Raw genomic sequence first — 16,626 nt, 5'->3', positions numbered from 1 at the left:
ACACTTGTCTGTAAATTGTAGGATGCATATTTAGAATATAGTAAGAAATTACGTTGGTCTAGGGATATGACAAAAGTAGATGCTTCTCTAGGGTCTGTGCCATCCTCGGGCATGCTTGCATATTTGGCTATGTTTACAGTACCACACGAGTTTCCTCCCATGTTAAAGGCCTTAAGTCCAATTAGATAGCTGTTGATTATCCCCAAGAAAAAACTGTTACTACTGCACAAGTAGAGATTATGTGCTGGGCTGGTCATTGTATATCACTTCATTTTCTAGCACCACACAATTTTATTACAGTTTGTGATTTTTTAAAAGTATTTTATTCAGGTTTGACATGTAAAAAGCCCAATATGGCCAATGCATAAATCTTGGTGAGTATTAGAATAGTTTTAACACCAGTGAAATCATTACTATGAAGGTTACAAGTGTGTGTTTATCACTTTCTTCTTGCTCCTTTATTACTGTATTACCACTGTTATAAGTAATATTATTTTGTGGCAAGAGTACGTAACATAAGATTTACTCTTTAAACAAATGTTAGCTTGCAGTATAGCTTTGTTATCTGTAGTTCTACGCAGTACAGTGGAGCTTCAAAACTTATTCATCCATGATTGAAACTTTGTACCATTTGACCATTGCTTCTCTATTTCCTGCTTCCTCCAACTCCTAGCAACCAGAATCTCTGCCTTCCATGAGCTTGACCATTCCAGATTGCACAGAGGAGACTACATTATTTTTGCCTTTCTTAGTCTGGCTTGTCTCTGTTAGCATAATGTTCTCCAGGTCCACCTATGTTGTCACAAGTAGCATTATATTCTTTTAAAACACTGAATAACATTCTTCTTTATTTACCATACTTATATAATCTATACATATTAGTATATTTGTGTCATCTACACATCTATTTATCCTTCCGTTCATTCATTGTTGGACAACAGGCTTTGCAGTACCCTGGGTATTGTGAACAATGCTGTAATAAACATGCAAGGTTGGTAACTGTTGGGGATACTCTTTTAATAGATTTTACAACACTGAATTACCTTCTCTTCTGTAGTAAAACTAACTTAGTTTGGATGAACTTCTTTCTAATATGCTGTTTTTTGTGCAAGATGCTGTTTTTTGTGCTATTGTTTTAAAAATTCCATATTTATATATTTGTGAGTGGCGTTGGAAGTTTTTGGGCTGTAAATCTATTGTGAAATAGTCTTTCCTCTCCCATTCCCTCAAACAAGGAGCTTTGGTATTGTCTAGTCCATGTTTCTTTTTATTCGTAGGCTGGTACTTCAGCTGGGGGACAAAGGCTGTATCATCACTTTTTTATTACATACTCTTAGCTGCTCTTTAATATTTTCTGTAGTAATTTATTACGTACTACTTAGCTGCTTTTTAATATTTCTGGAGTAATGTTTAGTAATCAATATTTCCTTAGGGAATACTTTATTATATTAAGTTCTCTAACTTATTCCCATACTGTAGAGTGAATTATTTTCTTAGTCATTTACTTCTTTTGTCCCACAGTATTCTTTTTTGTGATAAGATAGTGAATCATAAAATGATATAAAAGGATATCAGTGCTTTTCAGTGAATAATATTTTCAAATCATAAAATGATATGAAAGCATTATCAGTGCTTTTCAGCTATAAAACATGAGATACTGGATTTATTAATTTATTTGAAAATATTCTAGTTAATTGATTTTAATTAGATAAAATAACATTACTTCATTCTCACCTTAAAGTTATTATCTCCTGAAACATAGGCTTCATTATTATTCCTATTATTTTGTATTAATATCAATATTTATTAAGGTAAATATTATTAAGAAAATGCTTTAGTGTAGTTTAATGCTTTTCTAAAAGAAGGTATAGAATATTATTTTATGCATATCTGCAAATTTTGTTTATATTTTGTCTTTAACAAATGGTGGTTTAAATGATGTTTACAGACCTAAGTGGTAGGACCTAGAGGTTTTCTAATTTATATGTGGGTTCATTCTATGAAGGAGATACCCTCTAAAACCCCTTCCCTTGTCACTCCTGTAGAGGTGCCCAGTTTCTAAGGAGTACATATTGCAGAAGCAGAACCAAACAAGTAAGCAAACAACGGCAAAGGAAAACCCCAAAACAAATGAACAAAAAAACCCTTTAATTGTTTTGACTCTGGGTATGTTTTGTCAGAGTTTTTAAAACAAAATTTCATTTCTGAATGAATTTAGTTAATCTTATAGTCACATTGAATTATTCTATGACTTTTAAAAGTACATTAAAAATTAACCAGTCATGGTTTATTTAGCCATTACTGTTACTATTGTCTTTATTTTATGTATTTATTGCTGTATTTTATGAATAGTGACGAGGTCTCATCTGGAAAACAAGTCTTCTATGAAAATTTTACATTTCTGCACAGTCCAGTTCTTCTGAGCCAAAGTATTTATGGCTATTACATTGAAAAGTATTTGTATAAAGAGTTATACCAGATATATCACTCAGGAATGTGTCCTTTCCTGGAGATGGTCCACAGTGCTAAAGATGAAGATGTGTCTCTCATTTCTAGGCAAGTGTTGTTAACATTTAAAAGTAGAATTAAAGCTTATCTCCACAGAAAGGTGGATGGATAGGGTACCAACAATGCTGAATAAGACCAGTTTCCTAATTTGGGGGTTTCTTTCCAGAAATGCACAGTAGTCCAAGTCAGTGCCATCTGGGTTTCCCTTGGAATGCTTTGGCTGCCTTACAGTGTCATAGTCCCTGTACCAATTTGTATAATCTTGGCCTTCTGGAAACATTGTAAAGATAGCAAATGCTATTCTGGAAAAATTTCCATTGAGTACTTGCTAACATGAAACTGATGATTGAGATGGGGCGGGAGAGGTGGATGGGGTCTTGGCCTTTGTGTCCAAAAGGCTTAGGTGTGTGCCTGTTCTTTTATTTTCTCACGTGTAAAATTATGAGGCTGATTTTCCTTCACATAGTGGTACAGATGAAGAAACAGCCCTGTCTCAACACCACGATAATCTTTTTTCCCAAATAAAATGGTTTTGAACCTAAAATGATTTTTAAATCTGAGCCTTGAGTCCTGTGTCTCTTATTTTTGCTTTTTGAGACTGAGGAGTGTTATGCATCAACTATGGATGATTAAGTCTGGTCTTCATTGGATTTTTTCCCCTTAAGTATTATACCTTTAAGGGATACAGCTGGAGGATTATGTTACCAGTAACAAAACTGATATGCATCAAATATTCCCAACTCCAGTGTCAATTTCTCAATTATTAGGAAAACAGGATGGGAAGGAAGGATACTGGAGTCTAATGGCCCAGCATCTATGAGGATTTCCTCCAAGGCTTTTCCTGTCTTACCCTTCTCTGCCACATGCAGTACCTAAAGAAACGATGTGCAAAGACTTCCACCAGAACAATAACAAAGACAAGCGGAGACAAAGAACTTGTTTTATTCTCAAGAGAATCTTAGTAAAGAAGACCAAATCAATTTCCCTCTTTATTGTATAACTGATGGAATTACTTACACAACATTGGCATTGTTTTCTTCACTGTAAGTTTGTATTTCTTATTGCTGCTATTTCCAAAGAGGCTTGTAAATATGAACAAAAGTAATACCAGATAGTAAGATGCCTTAGAATTTTATTTATTGGGAGTGATAGGGTGCCTGTTTAGAATATGAGAGATCCTGGGTTTAATTCCCAGCACTGAAAAAACAAGCTCATTTATTTAATAATTTGGCATTTTTCCTAGCTTTTCAGATGCTGTTGGTAATTAAGGAATGTCTTTGTATGTCATGAACATTTGCCACATCTCCCAGTTTTGTACATTAACTAATCACAGAGCCCTACTGATGTTCTCGTTGAGTCATATTAACATGAAGACCAAGTTTTCCACTAGAAACACTTGTTTCCTATGTGTTTTAGGGCTTTGATCACATCTTGGTTTCTTAGGCTGTAGATGTAACATGGGCATATAATAGCATAGACCACAGATGCCACCTTCTCCTGCTCTTGAGACCTGTTGGTCCCATGAAGTACATACATATAACAGACTGTTCCATAGAATATAGTGACTGTGGTCATGTGGGATGCACACGTGGAGGAGGCTTTTCTCCTCCCTGCAGCAGAAGACATCCTCAGGATGGCAGCCAGGATATATGTATAGGAAAAGATGATGGACACAGAAAAAGTCAAGTTAAAGCCCACAAAGACTGTCAGCACCATGATATTGGGGTTGATACTAGAACACGATAGGGCGAGAATTGGCGGTACATCACAGAAAAAGTGATTAATTCATTGGATTTGCAAAAATTTGATAAGAAAGTAAAACTTGTGTTTACTGAAGCATTTAGGAAGCCCATAGTATATGAACCAACCAGGAGCAGAATGCAGAGTCTCCGGGACATGATGACAGGATAGTGCAGTGGGTTACAGATGGCCACGTAATGGTCCACAGCCATCACAGCTAGGATGAAGCAGTCACTGGTTATAAAAGTACCATAGACACATAATTGCATTGCACATCCTGTGAAGGAGATGGTTGGTTTTGTGGTCATAAAATTCTGCAGCATCTTAGGAGTGATGGCAGAGAAATAAGAGAGATCAACGAAAGACAAATACTGGAGGAAAAAGTATATGAGAGTGTGCATGGAGGAATGGAGATTGATGAGCAGGATCATGCCAATATTCCCTACCAAGGTGGCTGCATAGATCACGAGAAATACCACAAAGAGGATGTGTGAAAGCTTGTGTTGACCAGCAAATCCCAGGAGAACAAATTCAGTCATGTCAGTGCCATTTCTGTGTCCCATGGTCAGTAAAAACCAAGTCTCAGCTGAAAATCGCCCAAGAAACAATAGAAGTAATAAGAACATTGTGACTGTTGAACCAACTCTGGATTTGGAGATATAACATTTGTTTTCATAATGTGTTCCAAGAATATTTTATGTGTTTTTGGTGCATGTATGTAGATGTGTACTTGTATACGTGTGCATGTGTGTGTATGTACATTTGTGGGTGGCTGTATGTGTGTGTGTGTGTGTGTGTGTGTGTGTGTTTGGGTGCTTGTTCATGTGTGTACATGTGCGTATGGATGCCAGAAGTCAACCTTGAGTATCATTTGTCAGATGTCATTCACCTTGGGTTTTGAAACAGAGTTACCTGAAACTCACTGAATCTGCTAGGTGGACAGGCAATTGAGCCCAGTTGATTCACCTGCCTCTGCCTCTGCAGTGCTGGGAACATAGGAGTGCACTACCATGCCTGGCATTTTGTTACTTCTCTGCTAGGGATCTGAGCTCAAATCCTCATGCTTGCACTGCAAGCATTTTACTGACTGAACCATTTCCCCAGAGCCTCAGAGAACATTTTCTATGACATATTTCCCCCATTTCAATGTTGAACCTTAGTACTCAGTCAAGATACTCTCATCTGCATTTTGAGGAAACCACCACTGACCGGAAGCTGTGTTCTCAGCTAACTGTCACTTTTTCAGTGATACGTCAGTTAAGAAATATGCAAACACCCTTATCTCATGAACTGAGTGTTTTTACGCTAAATGTTTTCATTAAAATACTGTTCACACACTGATTATTGTATATGAAAACGTCAGCCATGCAGTTCTGTATGATCTTGCTATAGCTTATTTGTACAGCCTCCTTTTGCTCCTCTCCCTCCTTACCAACTTTGCTGTAACCATGGACTCATGGCACGTTCTTAAATGTGTTTACTAAAGCACCAATGGAAACTGATTATTTACAATAGTTTCAAAATTTTATGAAAAACAATGCAATATGTCAGCCTTGTCAGAATAATAGTTTTACGTTAAAAACCACTTCCTGTTTTTACCTCATCACAGATTCCGTAGTGTCAATGGCCTGATGCTGGTTACACAACCACTTCAGTAGCTGTGCTACTCTTCTCTCACCATTCGCCCGTCTTCTGCTAGTGATGAGACACTGGTCACAGCTTGTCTTTGCTGCAAGTAACTCACTGTGAACATTTCTCTGTGACATATTCCTGGGAACAGAATTGCCAGGTCTGAAGGTGCATCACACATACTTGATTTTCCCAAGTATTGCCAAGGCACTGTTACCTGCTGTAATGATGCACAGGCGACACTGGGAACCCCAGTGGTTTGCTCTCCTTATACCATTGCCTCCAGAGTCTTCTCCTGCAGCAGGCGCAGGCTGATGACCTGTCAAGGTCTCTCTGAGTGTTCTGTCCATGAGGGAGTTCATACTGGGGGCATAAGGGATCAATACTCCCTTGAGAATCTGAAGTGTCAGGTACCAAGGTGGATTTGGAAAAAACAATGCTCCCAAGTTACATTTTACTGAATAAATAAAAAATTTCTAGAGAAGCCAAAGAATTTTTCCCTGTATTTTCACTATGGCTTTTTGCTTGCTTTTGTTGTTATGTTGCTTTTATTTAATAATTACTTTTTTCCTTTTTATATAGGTCAGGTTGAGACTCTTTTCAAACACAAACCTAAGAAACTGTGTTGAGAGTCTGGAGAGATGGTTCAGTGGTTAAGAGCACTGATTGCTTTTGCAGAGGACCTCGGTTTGGTTCTCAGCAGTGACATGGTGGTCAATAATCATCTGTTAACTTCAATTCCAGGGAAATCCAACATTCTCTTCTGGCCTCTATGGGAATTGCATGACACAGGTGCAAAACACTCATATACCTAAAACAAATAAATCCTCCCCCCAAATTAAAAAAGAAGCAGTTTAGGAATATATATATCCTTGCCACTATAATCATTTAAAAAATCCTGGCATTATGAAAAACATTTAAATATGACCTAAATGTAAGGGCATATAGTATCTGGTGTTGCATTAGAGATATAGCTATTTAAGGAAACTCCACACTGATTTACATAGTGGCTGTAGCAGTTTAGACTCCCATTAGTAGTGATTAAGGGTCCTCTTTCCCCACATCCTCATCAGCATTTGTTATTTGTTTTCTTGATGATAGTCATTTGATAGGTGTTAGATGGAATTTCAAGGTAGTGTAAATTTGCATTTCTCTGTTGACTAATGATGTTGAACACATAAAAAATATTCATTAACCATTTGTACATCTTCCTCTTAGAACTTTGTTCAAATCCATAGCCCAATTTTTGATTGGGTTGTTTGTTTTCTTGACACATTGACTTTCATAAAAATCACAGTTCTTAGGAGTTGATTTAGTATTCTGCCTATAGCAGAATAAAAGTAGTAGGCCGTCACTTACTGTTTGTGATCTGTCTACCCATAGGTTCTTGACCCTGACAATAGTATCAGCTATGGGCTGCATCTTGTGTAGTGGGTCTTTAATCCAGTCAGAAGTCAGTTAGTCATTCCCATAACATTCAGTCCACTAGTGCACCAGTGGGCATATGTACTAGGACAGTCTCTAGCGTAGCTTGCAGGGTTCACAGCTGGGTAAGCGAGGATCTACTGGCAATTGATAGCTACTGGTAGAGGGGGAGTCAGTTTTATTTAAGTGTATAGAACCTGGTAGGTTAGCCAGAATTCACTGGAGGAATCCACACCCAAAACCATTTGGGGAACACAAATTAGATTCTATAGGGCTTTAAAAAAGAAAAATAATAATAAAGGACATAAAGTCAGGAGAGTAATAGTGGAGGTGAAGTTGGGGAAAGGGTCTGAATATGAAAATACATTGTATGAAATGCTCAAAGAATCAAGAAAAGTATTTAAAAAATAAAAATCATAGTTCTCTTAGAAAAGAGCAAGAAGTGAACTCTGTCTCTTTCTGTCTCTGTCTCTGTCTCTCTCTCTCTCCCTCTCTCTGTACATTTTGACACAGCTAAGAATATATATGGAATAAACTCATCATTTTTCTATGTCTGAAGCCATTCTCTTCTCTATGTCATCTTGTCCCAAACAGTTTGGCAAATGATACCATGTTATTAATGAAACCATGTTATTTTCCTCAGGTCTAGCTAGACTTACACTTTCATATGGTTAGTCTTTTTTCTCATTATTGATTTTAAATCTGATTGACAACTTGAGCCTCTGTTCTAATGTAAGAGGCAGTTGTTGAGTCTAGTAGTTAGTTCTTACAAAGCATGGGCTGCCAGGAAGGCAGTTTGTACTAGGCAGCTGGTAGTATACGCCCCCACTAAGTGAACACATCCATTTCATCTGTGTGCATTCTTTGTTCGCTTATTTAAAAATGACTTTAATGAATATCTCATAAATTCATGATAATAAACCTATGCTGGGCATAAATTAATGCTTTTTGTCTTAACAGAGATTCAACTTGAGACATATGTCTATCTATCTATCTTTCTATCAAATTGGAGCAGGCGGGGGAGTTGACAAATGTGCTGTTCGCGGTTACGTCATCTGTCTTTGCTAACTTCCTGCCTGGCTCCCAGGCACCTGGTATTTGGGATCACTCTGTGAATTTGTTCAACAGGCTGGAGAGATAAACACCAGGGAAACAGGGTGTCATCCTCCATTATCTATCATCTATCTATCACCTATCTATTATCTATGTATCTATCTATCTATCTATCTATCTATCTATCTATCATCATCATCATCATCATCTATCGTCTATCTATCTATCTATCAACCATCTATCTATCTATCATCTATCTATCTATCATCATCTATCTATCTGAAATAATGAATAAAATCAGATCTGTTTTCAGAATAGAGTTTCCACAGAGTTATTTCAGAATATTGTCATTCAAAAAGTTTACCTTGGTCTTTGGTGACAAGAATTATATTGGAGCTTGATAATACATAATTAATAGGGAAATCAATGGGAATTCCATTGGATGCTAAGAGCACTTAGAGTGAATTAGATAAGTGTCAGCTCAGATGGTGCTTTAGACAGTGATGGGGTGAATGAAGGCAGCAAAGGAAAGCGTTGGAGGCCAGTTTTCTGATCCACTGCAAAGCAATAAGTTCCTACTTGCAATAAATGATTTTTCAGGTGTTCTAAAGCTTTATGTGTAAATAAAAATGATTGGTAATGCTTTTTGTAAATTAATTATCACTGGTATGCTTTTAGAACCACATTCTAGATTATCTCAATTGAGACAGAAATAGTAAGTATTTGTGGCATTACTCCTGATAGGGAAGACAGAAAGAAAATCAAGGGCTGGAGACATGGCTCAGTGGTTAAGAACACTGGTTGTTCTTGCAGAAGACCCAGGCTCACATCCCAGCACCCACATGGCAGCTAACTACTCTCTGTAACTCCAGTTCCAGGGGATCTGATGGCCTCTTCTGTCCTCTGCAGGCATTACACAACGTGGCTGTACTTATATGCAGGCAATACACTCATACACATAAAATAAAATTAAAAAAGAAGCAGAATAAAATTAAGAGGCAATTAATGAAGAAAGCGTTTTCAACCACATTGAAATGTATTAGAACCACATTCTTATCTCACTTGGGATAGAAATTGAAAGTATTTGTGCATTACTTCTGATAAGGAAGACAGAAACAGAATCAAAATAAAGAGGTAACCAATGAAGAAATCAGTGTTTTCAAGCCCTGTGAAATGTAACAGACATGGGAACACAGGGTGGAAGGGAGAACTAGAATCATGAGACAATTTTAAAATACATACATTTACTTCACATTTAGATTTTCACAATAATTTGAGTAGAATTGCAAAAGACTTCTTGTAGGTCATTTCAGGAACTTGATTAAAGTATGAAAAAATAATAAACTTCAATGATAAGAATGATTATGTGAAAAACGGATTTTTATAGCCATTAAGACATATTTAAAGTATTCCAAATAACATTTTATAAAGTTTATATATGCTTGCTGGTAGCTCTCTCCATGGTAGTATAACGTATCTCAAACTCTATTTTAGGGAAAATGAACTTTAGAAGAAGTTATAGAATATTTCCTACATTCTAAGATTTTATGTATCAGTGGGGGTAATCATCATTTAAAATCTCAATATTTTCAATTTAATGATTATTTATTTGTAGTTGCACAATTATGCTAATAGATTGATTTGGTAATTTTATTGATTTAGATTCAGTTTAAGAACTATTTCTCTATGGTTTTTATAAAATGGTTTACCTTGTTTCTCAAGTTACATAGATCAAAGGATTTAACACGGGACTCGCAATGTCATGCATCTTGATTGTTAATTCATGTAGGAGGACTCAGTCTAGGTGGGTCGCCCTGAGCTGTATAAGACAGCCTGTTAAGCGTGAACCTGAAAGCTAGCCAGCAAGTAACTCCATGGTTTCTGTTTGTTCAAGTTGCTGCTTGAGTCCCTGACTTCCCTCAGTGATGAACTGTGACCCAAACTGAAATAATCCATTTCTTTCCCTAAGTTGCTTTTGGTATGGTGTTTGTCACAGCAACAGAATGAAATTAAAACACCATAAAATAAGGAAATCACTTTCATATTCTCCTTGGAGTGGTCAGAATGGGGCTGTAAGTCAATGTAAGTAAGAGTTCTGTAGAAAATGGTGACCATTGCCAGATAGGAGGCATGGTGGAGGAGGTTTTCTTCCTCCCTGCAGTAGAAGACACTTTTAGGATGGTAGCCATGATGTATATATAGAAGAAGATAAGGACCAGGATAGTGAACATCAGATTAAATCCCACAGACAACCACTAGCCTGATGTTGGTGTCAGTGTTGGAGCATGTTAGGGGAACATCACAGAAAAATGATTGATTGCAGACCTACAGAAGAACAGTGGAGATGTGTGGACTGTGTGCTGAGGAATTTATTGATCCAATGAGATAAGAGGAACCAGCTAAGATGTGGATGCAGACTTGTGACATGATTATGGGATAGTGAAGTGGCTTACAGATGGTGACATAATGGTCCACTGCCATAACAGTGAAGGGTAACAGTCACTGGTTGCAAATATCGCAGAAATAAATAATTGTATTAAACATCCCCCAAAAGTTATTGATTTATTTTACACTATGAAGTTTTGTAGCATCTTAGGTGTAATAGCAGATGTGTAACAGATATCAACAGAAACCAGTTGTTGTAAGAAGAAGTACATGGGGGTTTGAAGTCTGGAGTCGGTGTTGAGGGGAGGATCATCCCAGTGTTACCCACCATGGACGTCACACACATGACAGAAAACATAATGAAGAGAACACACTGAATATCATGCTGGACCCAAAATTGCAGAAGACAGAAGATCCTGACTTCATTACCTTTTTTGTGTCATGGCTATGAGGGGTCTGAGGGGACCAAGAGATGGAACATGACAAAAGGGAAATCTTTGTGATCTCTGGATATAAAAATTTTCTTACATTTTATGATACTTTTTGGACTTGGAGTTTCCCTTGGAGGGTTTTTGTTTCTTATTTTTAATAAGAAGCTATCATATGTCAGATGGTTTTCTCAATGGCTTCTCTACCATATTAATTAATTAGTAATTAATTCATTTGTGCTTATGATGTGTGAGTGAAAGTGTGCATGTGTGGGTAGGGGGATGCATGTGCTGTGGAACACATGTGGAGGTCAGAGGACCACCTGCTGTTCCTCATCGCCCCTCCTTGTTTGAGACAGGGCCTCTTTGCTGCTGTGTCTTTCAGGCTGACTGGCCAGTGAGCTTGAGATGCTCTGGTCTCTGGATTATGAGTGGTTGCACCACTGAGTCTGACTTTTACCTGGGTTCTGGGCATCTGAAATCAGGTAGTCAAACTTGTGTAACAAGCGCCTTATCTGTTGCCCATTTCCCCTGAGTATTTTAAAAAATATTTTATTATTTTTATTTTATGTGTATGAGTGTAGTGCCCGCATGTATGTGAGTGCAGCCATGTCTGCAGTGCTCTGGAGGTCAGAAGAGGGCTTCGGATTCCCCTGGAACTGGAGTTAAGGATGGTTCATAGCCACCATGTGGGTGCTGGGACCGAACCCATGTCCTCTACAAGAGCAGTCAGTGCTTTTAACTGCTGAGCCATCTCTCCAGCCCCTTTGTTTTTAAATTGATATTTTTGAGTTATATTTTCTTTAGAAGACTTAAAAGTAGATTTTCAATTTTACAATATGTAATACTTTCATTTTTTACTGGCTTTTCTAACACTCTTTGCCAGTTTCATACATGTACATAGTGAATTTTAGATGTTTTCACACTTTATTACTTTCAACCTCGCCCTCTGCCACTGAAACCCTTCAATATGTCCTCTCCTCCTTTCACATCTTTGTGTGTGTGTCTCCCTGAGTTTAAATAGGGTTGCCTACACGGGCATGGGCCAGAGGTTATTCACTGGAGCCATCTCCTCCTGTCTGCCTTAAAGTTATCTCCTTCAAAAGTGGGCCTCATTATTTTTCCCATCATTTTTTCTTAATACGTATAGAGGTAATACATTATTAAAACACTGAGCAGTGAAATTTGTTTTTCTAAAATATTGTGTAGAATATTATTTTAATCAACATTTGAAAAGTTTGTTTTAGTTTCTCAACCAAATGTTGCTTTACATGGTTTAAAAATTCCTAAGTGGTGGAAACATAGAGGGATTGGTTGCCTCCCTAAGATACACCCATTTCTACTCAGCAAAGTTTGTACAATATAAAATGCTTTTCCTAGTCTCTCTTGTGGAGATGATCAGTTTCTGAGGAGTGTGCACTACCGAAGTATAACTAATTTGTTTGGGTTCTAGGCATGTTTTGTCAGCGAGTGTTTCAAAACAAAATGGAATTCTTATGTGATTTTGATTAATCTCACAAATAATGCTGAGTAATTCCATTACTTTTAAAAATATATTTTTTTCAACGTATCCAGTCATAGTTTCTTTAGCTCTTACCGTTTCAGTGTCTTTAAATATTTATTTGCTGTGTTTTATGGATATTGAAGAGATCTCATTTGGAACACAAATTCTCTATGAACTCTTCACATTTCTGCAGATTTCAGTTCCTTTGAGCCAAGGTTGTTTATGGCTATTACAATGTTATGTGTTTGTTATAAAGAGACATATCACGATAATGGAACTTAAGGATGTGTCTTTCTCTGGAGATGGTCCACAGTGCTAAAGATACAGAGTTGTCTTTCATTTCTAGACACTGTTGCTTAAATTTCAAAGTAGAATTAAAATTGATCTAAGAAGAGAGAAGGATGAACACCAGCAATGCTGAGTAAGATGAGAGTTTAGCTGAAAGTTTCCTAATTTGGAGATTTCCTTCCTATAACGCTCCTTGCTCCATGGACTGGTACCATCTGGGTTCCCTTGGAATGCTGTGGTTATGACTGGCTGACTATTCCTTTGTGCCTGTATCAGTCTATGAATTTGAATCTTCTGAAAACTTTGGGCAAGACAGTGTCCACTCTCTCCTTGCTATCATTTCATTGACTAATGAGATGTAGAAGTGGAAAAAGGAGTCTTGCCCTTTTGGTCTACGTTACATGCCTATGAGATGGGTGTGTGCTTGATCTTTTTGTCTATCCAAATGAAATACTTGGTTTTTTAGTCCAATGTAGAAAATGATTTCAAGCTTTGAGCCACGTATCTCTCATCTTTTTAAAATTGAGATTGAATAGTTTTGTGTAAATGAGTCTGGTAGGCATTGGATTTTTCCCTAAGTAATATAACTTTGAGAAGCATACAGCTGAAGAATCGTATTAACAGTAAAAAACTGATATGTACCAGATATTTCCAAATCCTGAGTCAATTTTCTAACTGTTAGGAAAACAGGATGGGAAGGATAGATATTTAATGACCCAGCATCTGTAAGGATTTCCTCTCTAGTCTTGTCTGATTCTTCTCTGTTGCATCTATTCCCTAAAGAAATTGTAAGTCAAAACTTTCTCCACAACAGTGGCAAAGACAGGTGGGGAAAAATAAGAACTATTTTTATTCTCAAGAGAATTTCATTAAAAAAGAGGAAACCAAACTTGGTTTTCCCTTAGGCGACTCTCTTAATAGTCTAATTGGTGGGGTATTTATACAACACTGACTGTGTTTTTCTCTTTACTGTAATTTATTGTTATCAGTTCTCTCTTGCCAACAAGATAATTAACATTCCACTAAGATTTTTCTATAGGTATTTCACAAGTAGAAAATACTTAATTTCAAGTTGTGTACCCATAGAAGGTAATTTAAGGTAATTTTTGAGAGTTTTAATTTTTCAGAGCACTTTAAAAATTGAAATTATGATAATGCTGTAAAATATGTTCTGACCATTTTTAGGTCCCCTTCCCTGTCTACAGCCCCCTTACTATCCCATACTGGGCTTCATGTACTCTGATATATATATATTAAGGGTTACTGAGTCATATTTGTGTCTGCAAATGCCCTTTGGTGTGGGTCCATCAGCTGGAGCCTGGTTAACCCACCCATCATCACTCCCTTAAAGAATATTGACTCTCCCTCTCCCAGTAGCTATCAGCTACCAATAGTTCCTCAGATGGGGTTTGGATTCATACCTACTTTCCCACTCTTATGCTGGTATTTTGTCTGACTTGAGCTTATGTGAATTTTGTGTATGATGTCACCATTGCTCTGAGTTCATAAGACTAACTTCCCAGCTGTCTGGAAACTACATTCCTTTGTAGTCATTTGCCACCTCTTATTCTTATAAGCTGTCTGTTTTCTGCCCCCTCCTCCTTTCACAATGATAGGGATTGGGAGGCAGAGGTTTAATAAAGGTGTCTTATTCAGGGCTAAGTACTCTGCAGGCTCTTGTTATCTGTACATTGACCAGTTGTGGGTCTCTGCATTAATGTCTATCTGTTGCATGAGGAAGCTTCTCTGGTGAGAGCTGACAGATGCATTAATCTATGCATTAATCCTTATAACAGTAAGTCATTAGGAGTCAGTTTAATACTATGTCCATTTAACAAAATAATAACAGTAGTCTCTCCTTTATGGAATGTGACCTATTTAGCCACAGATTCCAAAGACTAACATCAGTGTAAGGTATGAACTCCACCTTGTGAAACAGATCATTGAATTCAAGCAGAAAGTGGTTGGTTACTCCCATAACATTCATGCCACAGTTGCACCAGTGGGCATCTCTTGCCAGGTCAGTTAATGTAGCTTTCAGGGTTCACAGCCAGATAAGATCGATGATTGCTTTTCTCTTCCAGTAGCATGCATAGCTCCTTCCAGCACTATGAAAGCTATCAAGAATGAAGGTGAAGCTTTGAGGTCACTGCCGGCTTGATTTCTCCTTGTTTGTTCTACAGGTCATGTATGTAGTGTCTTCAGCAATGTGGTCTAACAGTGAAGTTCAGGAGGATAAGAGCAGGGCATTGACCAGTATGGGATCCCTGGTCAACAACTTTGAAAGGAAGTCTATTCCTGAATTAGTCTTTTTCTTTGCTAGCCTATGGTGTCCAGTAGGGACAATGTCCCCTTGTTATACATACTGTGTGTGTGTGAGACAGGCTTGAGCCTAGGGTGAAAGTCTTATTGACAGCCATACAGCAGGCCCAAGGCAATGGCTGGACTGCTGGAGTCACAAGGAACACCTTGTGAGATTTGCTTCCATTGGCAGATCATGAAACTGTTGCCTAGAGCTCATCATTCCCTAATCACCACCCTTGAGATCCTAAATTGCAACACTTAGACAGCCTGGGTCACGTGGTTCACAGGAACGCAGGCCCCATAAGGAAACCATAACCTAAGTAACCTGAAACCCATTATGGTAATGAGGTGTCTGGCTCCTCATGTTAGGACACAGCCCTGCCAAAGATCTGAGTTGTAACTTCTTGATTGATCCCCTACCCCTATATAAGCTTGTGCCCTTCTACAATAAACTGGATCTGCCCTCAATGAACCTGGTCTCCTGTGTCTGAATGCAGCTCTGCTGACACAGTCTCCTCACCAGCCCTGGGGTCCTGGACGGGCAAAAGTAGCAACAATCAGAGGCAGCCACAGCAAGCAGAAGAGCGGCCCCAGCATCTGCCGACAGAAGAGCTGCATCAGCGCTGCAACGAGTGGAAGAGCCACCACAGCTTGTGGCCTGCAGCAAGGAGTGAAGGGCAGAGCCCATGTGATCAGGGGCAGCATCCAGAAGGCGACACCAGTGCGATCGCAGGCAGCACCCCTGTGAGCAGAGGAGTGGAGGCTGGAGACAGCACCCAGCATGGGGAGAGTGGAGGGGTGGTAGCAGCTGGCTGCAGCTTCATGTGTGTATTTGAAGAATTTTCTGTAGTGGTAGGTTTCCACATGACTTTTTTGAAAGACTCTGTGTGTTAGTTAACCCTCCTCACACTTTCTCCCCTGCCCTGTCTTCCCATTCTCTACCCTAATTGACCCTTTCTACTCTATTATTTTCCTTTGCTCTTTATATCACTACATTCTACCTCCCCTCCCAGAAAACAATCCCCCCCCATAGACAATTATTAGTTTCCTGACCTGTATGAGTCTTCCATTTGAAACATGCTTTATTAGTCACTTTTCTGTTGCTGTGATAGAAACACTGACTCAAGCAATTTATAGAAGGAAGAGTTTATTTGAGCTTACGGTTCCAGGGGAATTACAGTCCATCATGGCAGGGAGGCATGGTGGCTGGAGGTGGCTGGAGCAGGGGCAGCAGAAGTTAAGCTCTCACATCATCACAGAAGCACAGGAAGCAAGAGAGCAACTGGAGATCTGGCAAGGCTTAAGAACTCTCTAAGCCCACCCCCTGTGATGTGCTTCCTCCAGGATTGCCACACCTTCTAA

At 38.4% G+C, this 16,626-nt stretch overlaps 1 protein-coding gene and 1 pseudogene across 1 annotated transcript; both read right to left on the bottom strand.

Moving 5' to 3' along the window:
* Positions 1-3,894: 3,894 nt before the first annotated feature.
* On the bottom strand, positions 3,895-4,811 carry LOC103736618 (olfactory receptor 5AK2-like). The gene is given in 2 exon segments (XM_008836124.1): positions 3,895-4,295; positions 4,298-4,811. Coding segments are annotated over 2 exon segments (915 nt in total).
* A 1,100-nt stretch (positions 4,812-5,911) lies between these two features.
* LOC103736679 lies at positions 5,912-16,047 on the bottom strand (annotated as a pseudogene).
* Between the last annotated feature and the right edge of the window lie 579 nt (positions 16,048-16,626).

Source organism: Nannospalax galili, unplaced genomic scaffold (assembly GCF_000622305.1).
Source record: "Nannospalax galili isolate Female #2095 unplaced genomic scaffold, S.galili_v1.0 scaffold337, whole genome shotgun sequence".
In the NCBI taxonomy this organism is placed as follows: Eukaryota; Metazoa; Chordata; class Mammalia; order Rodentia; family Spalacidae; genus Nannospalax; species Nannospalax galili.
The sequence above is the reverse complement of the archived record's forward strand: the minus strand, read 5'-3'. Positions and strand labels throughout refer to the sequence as shown.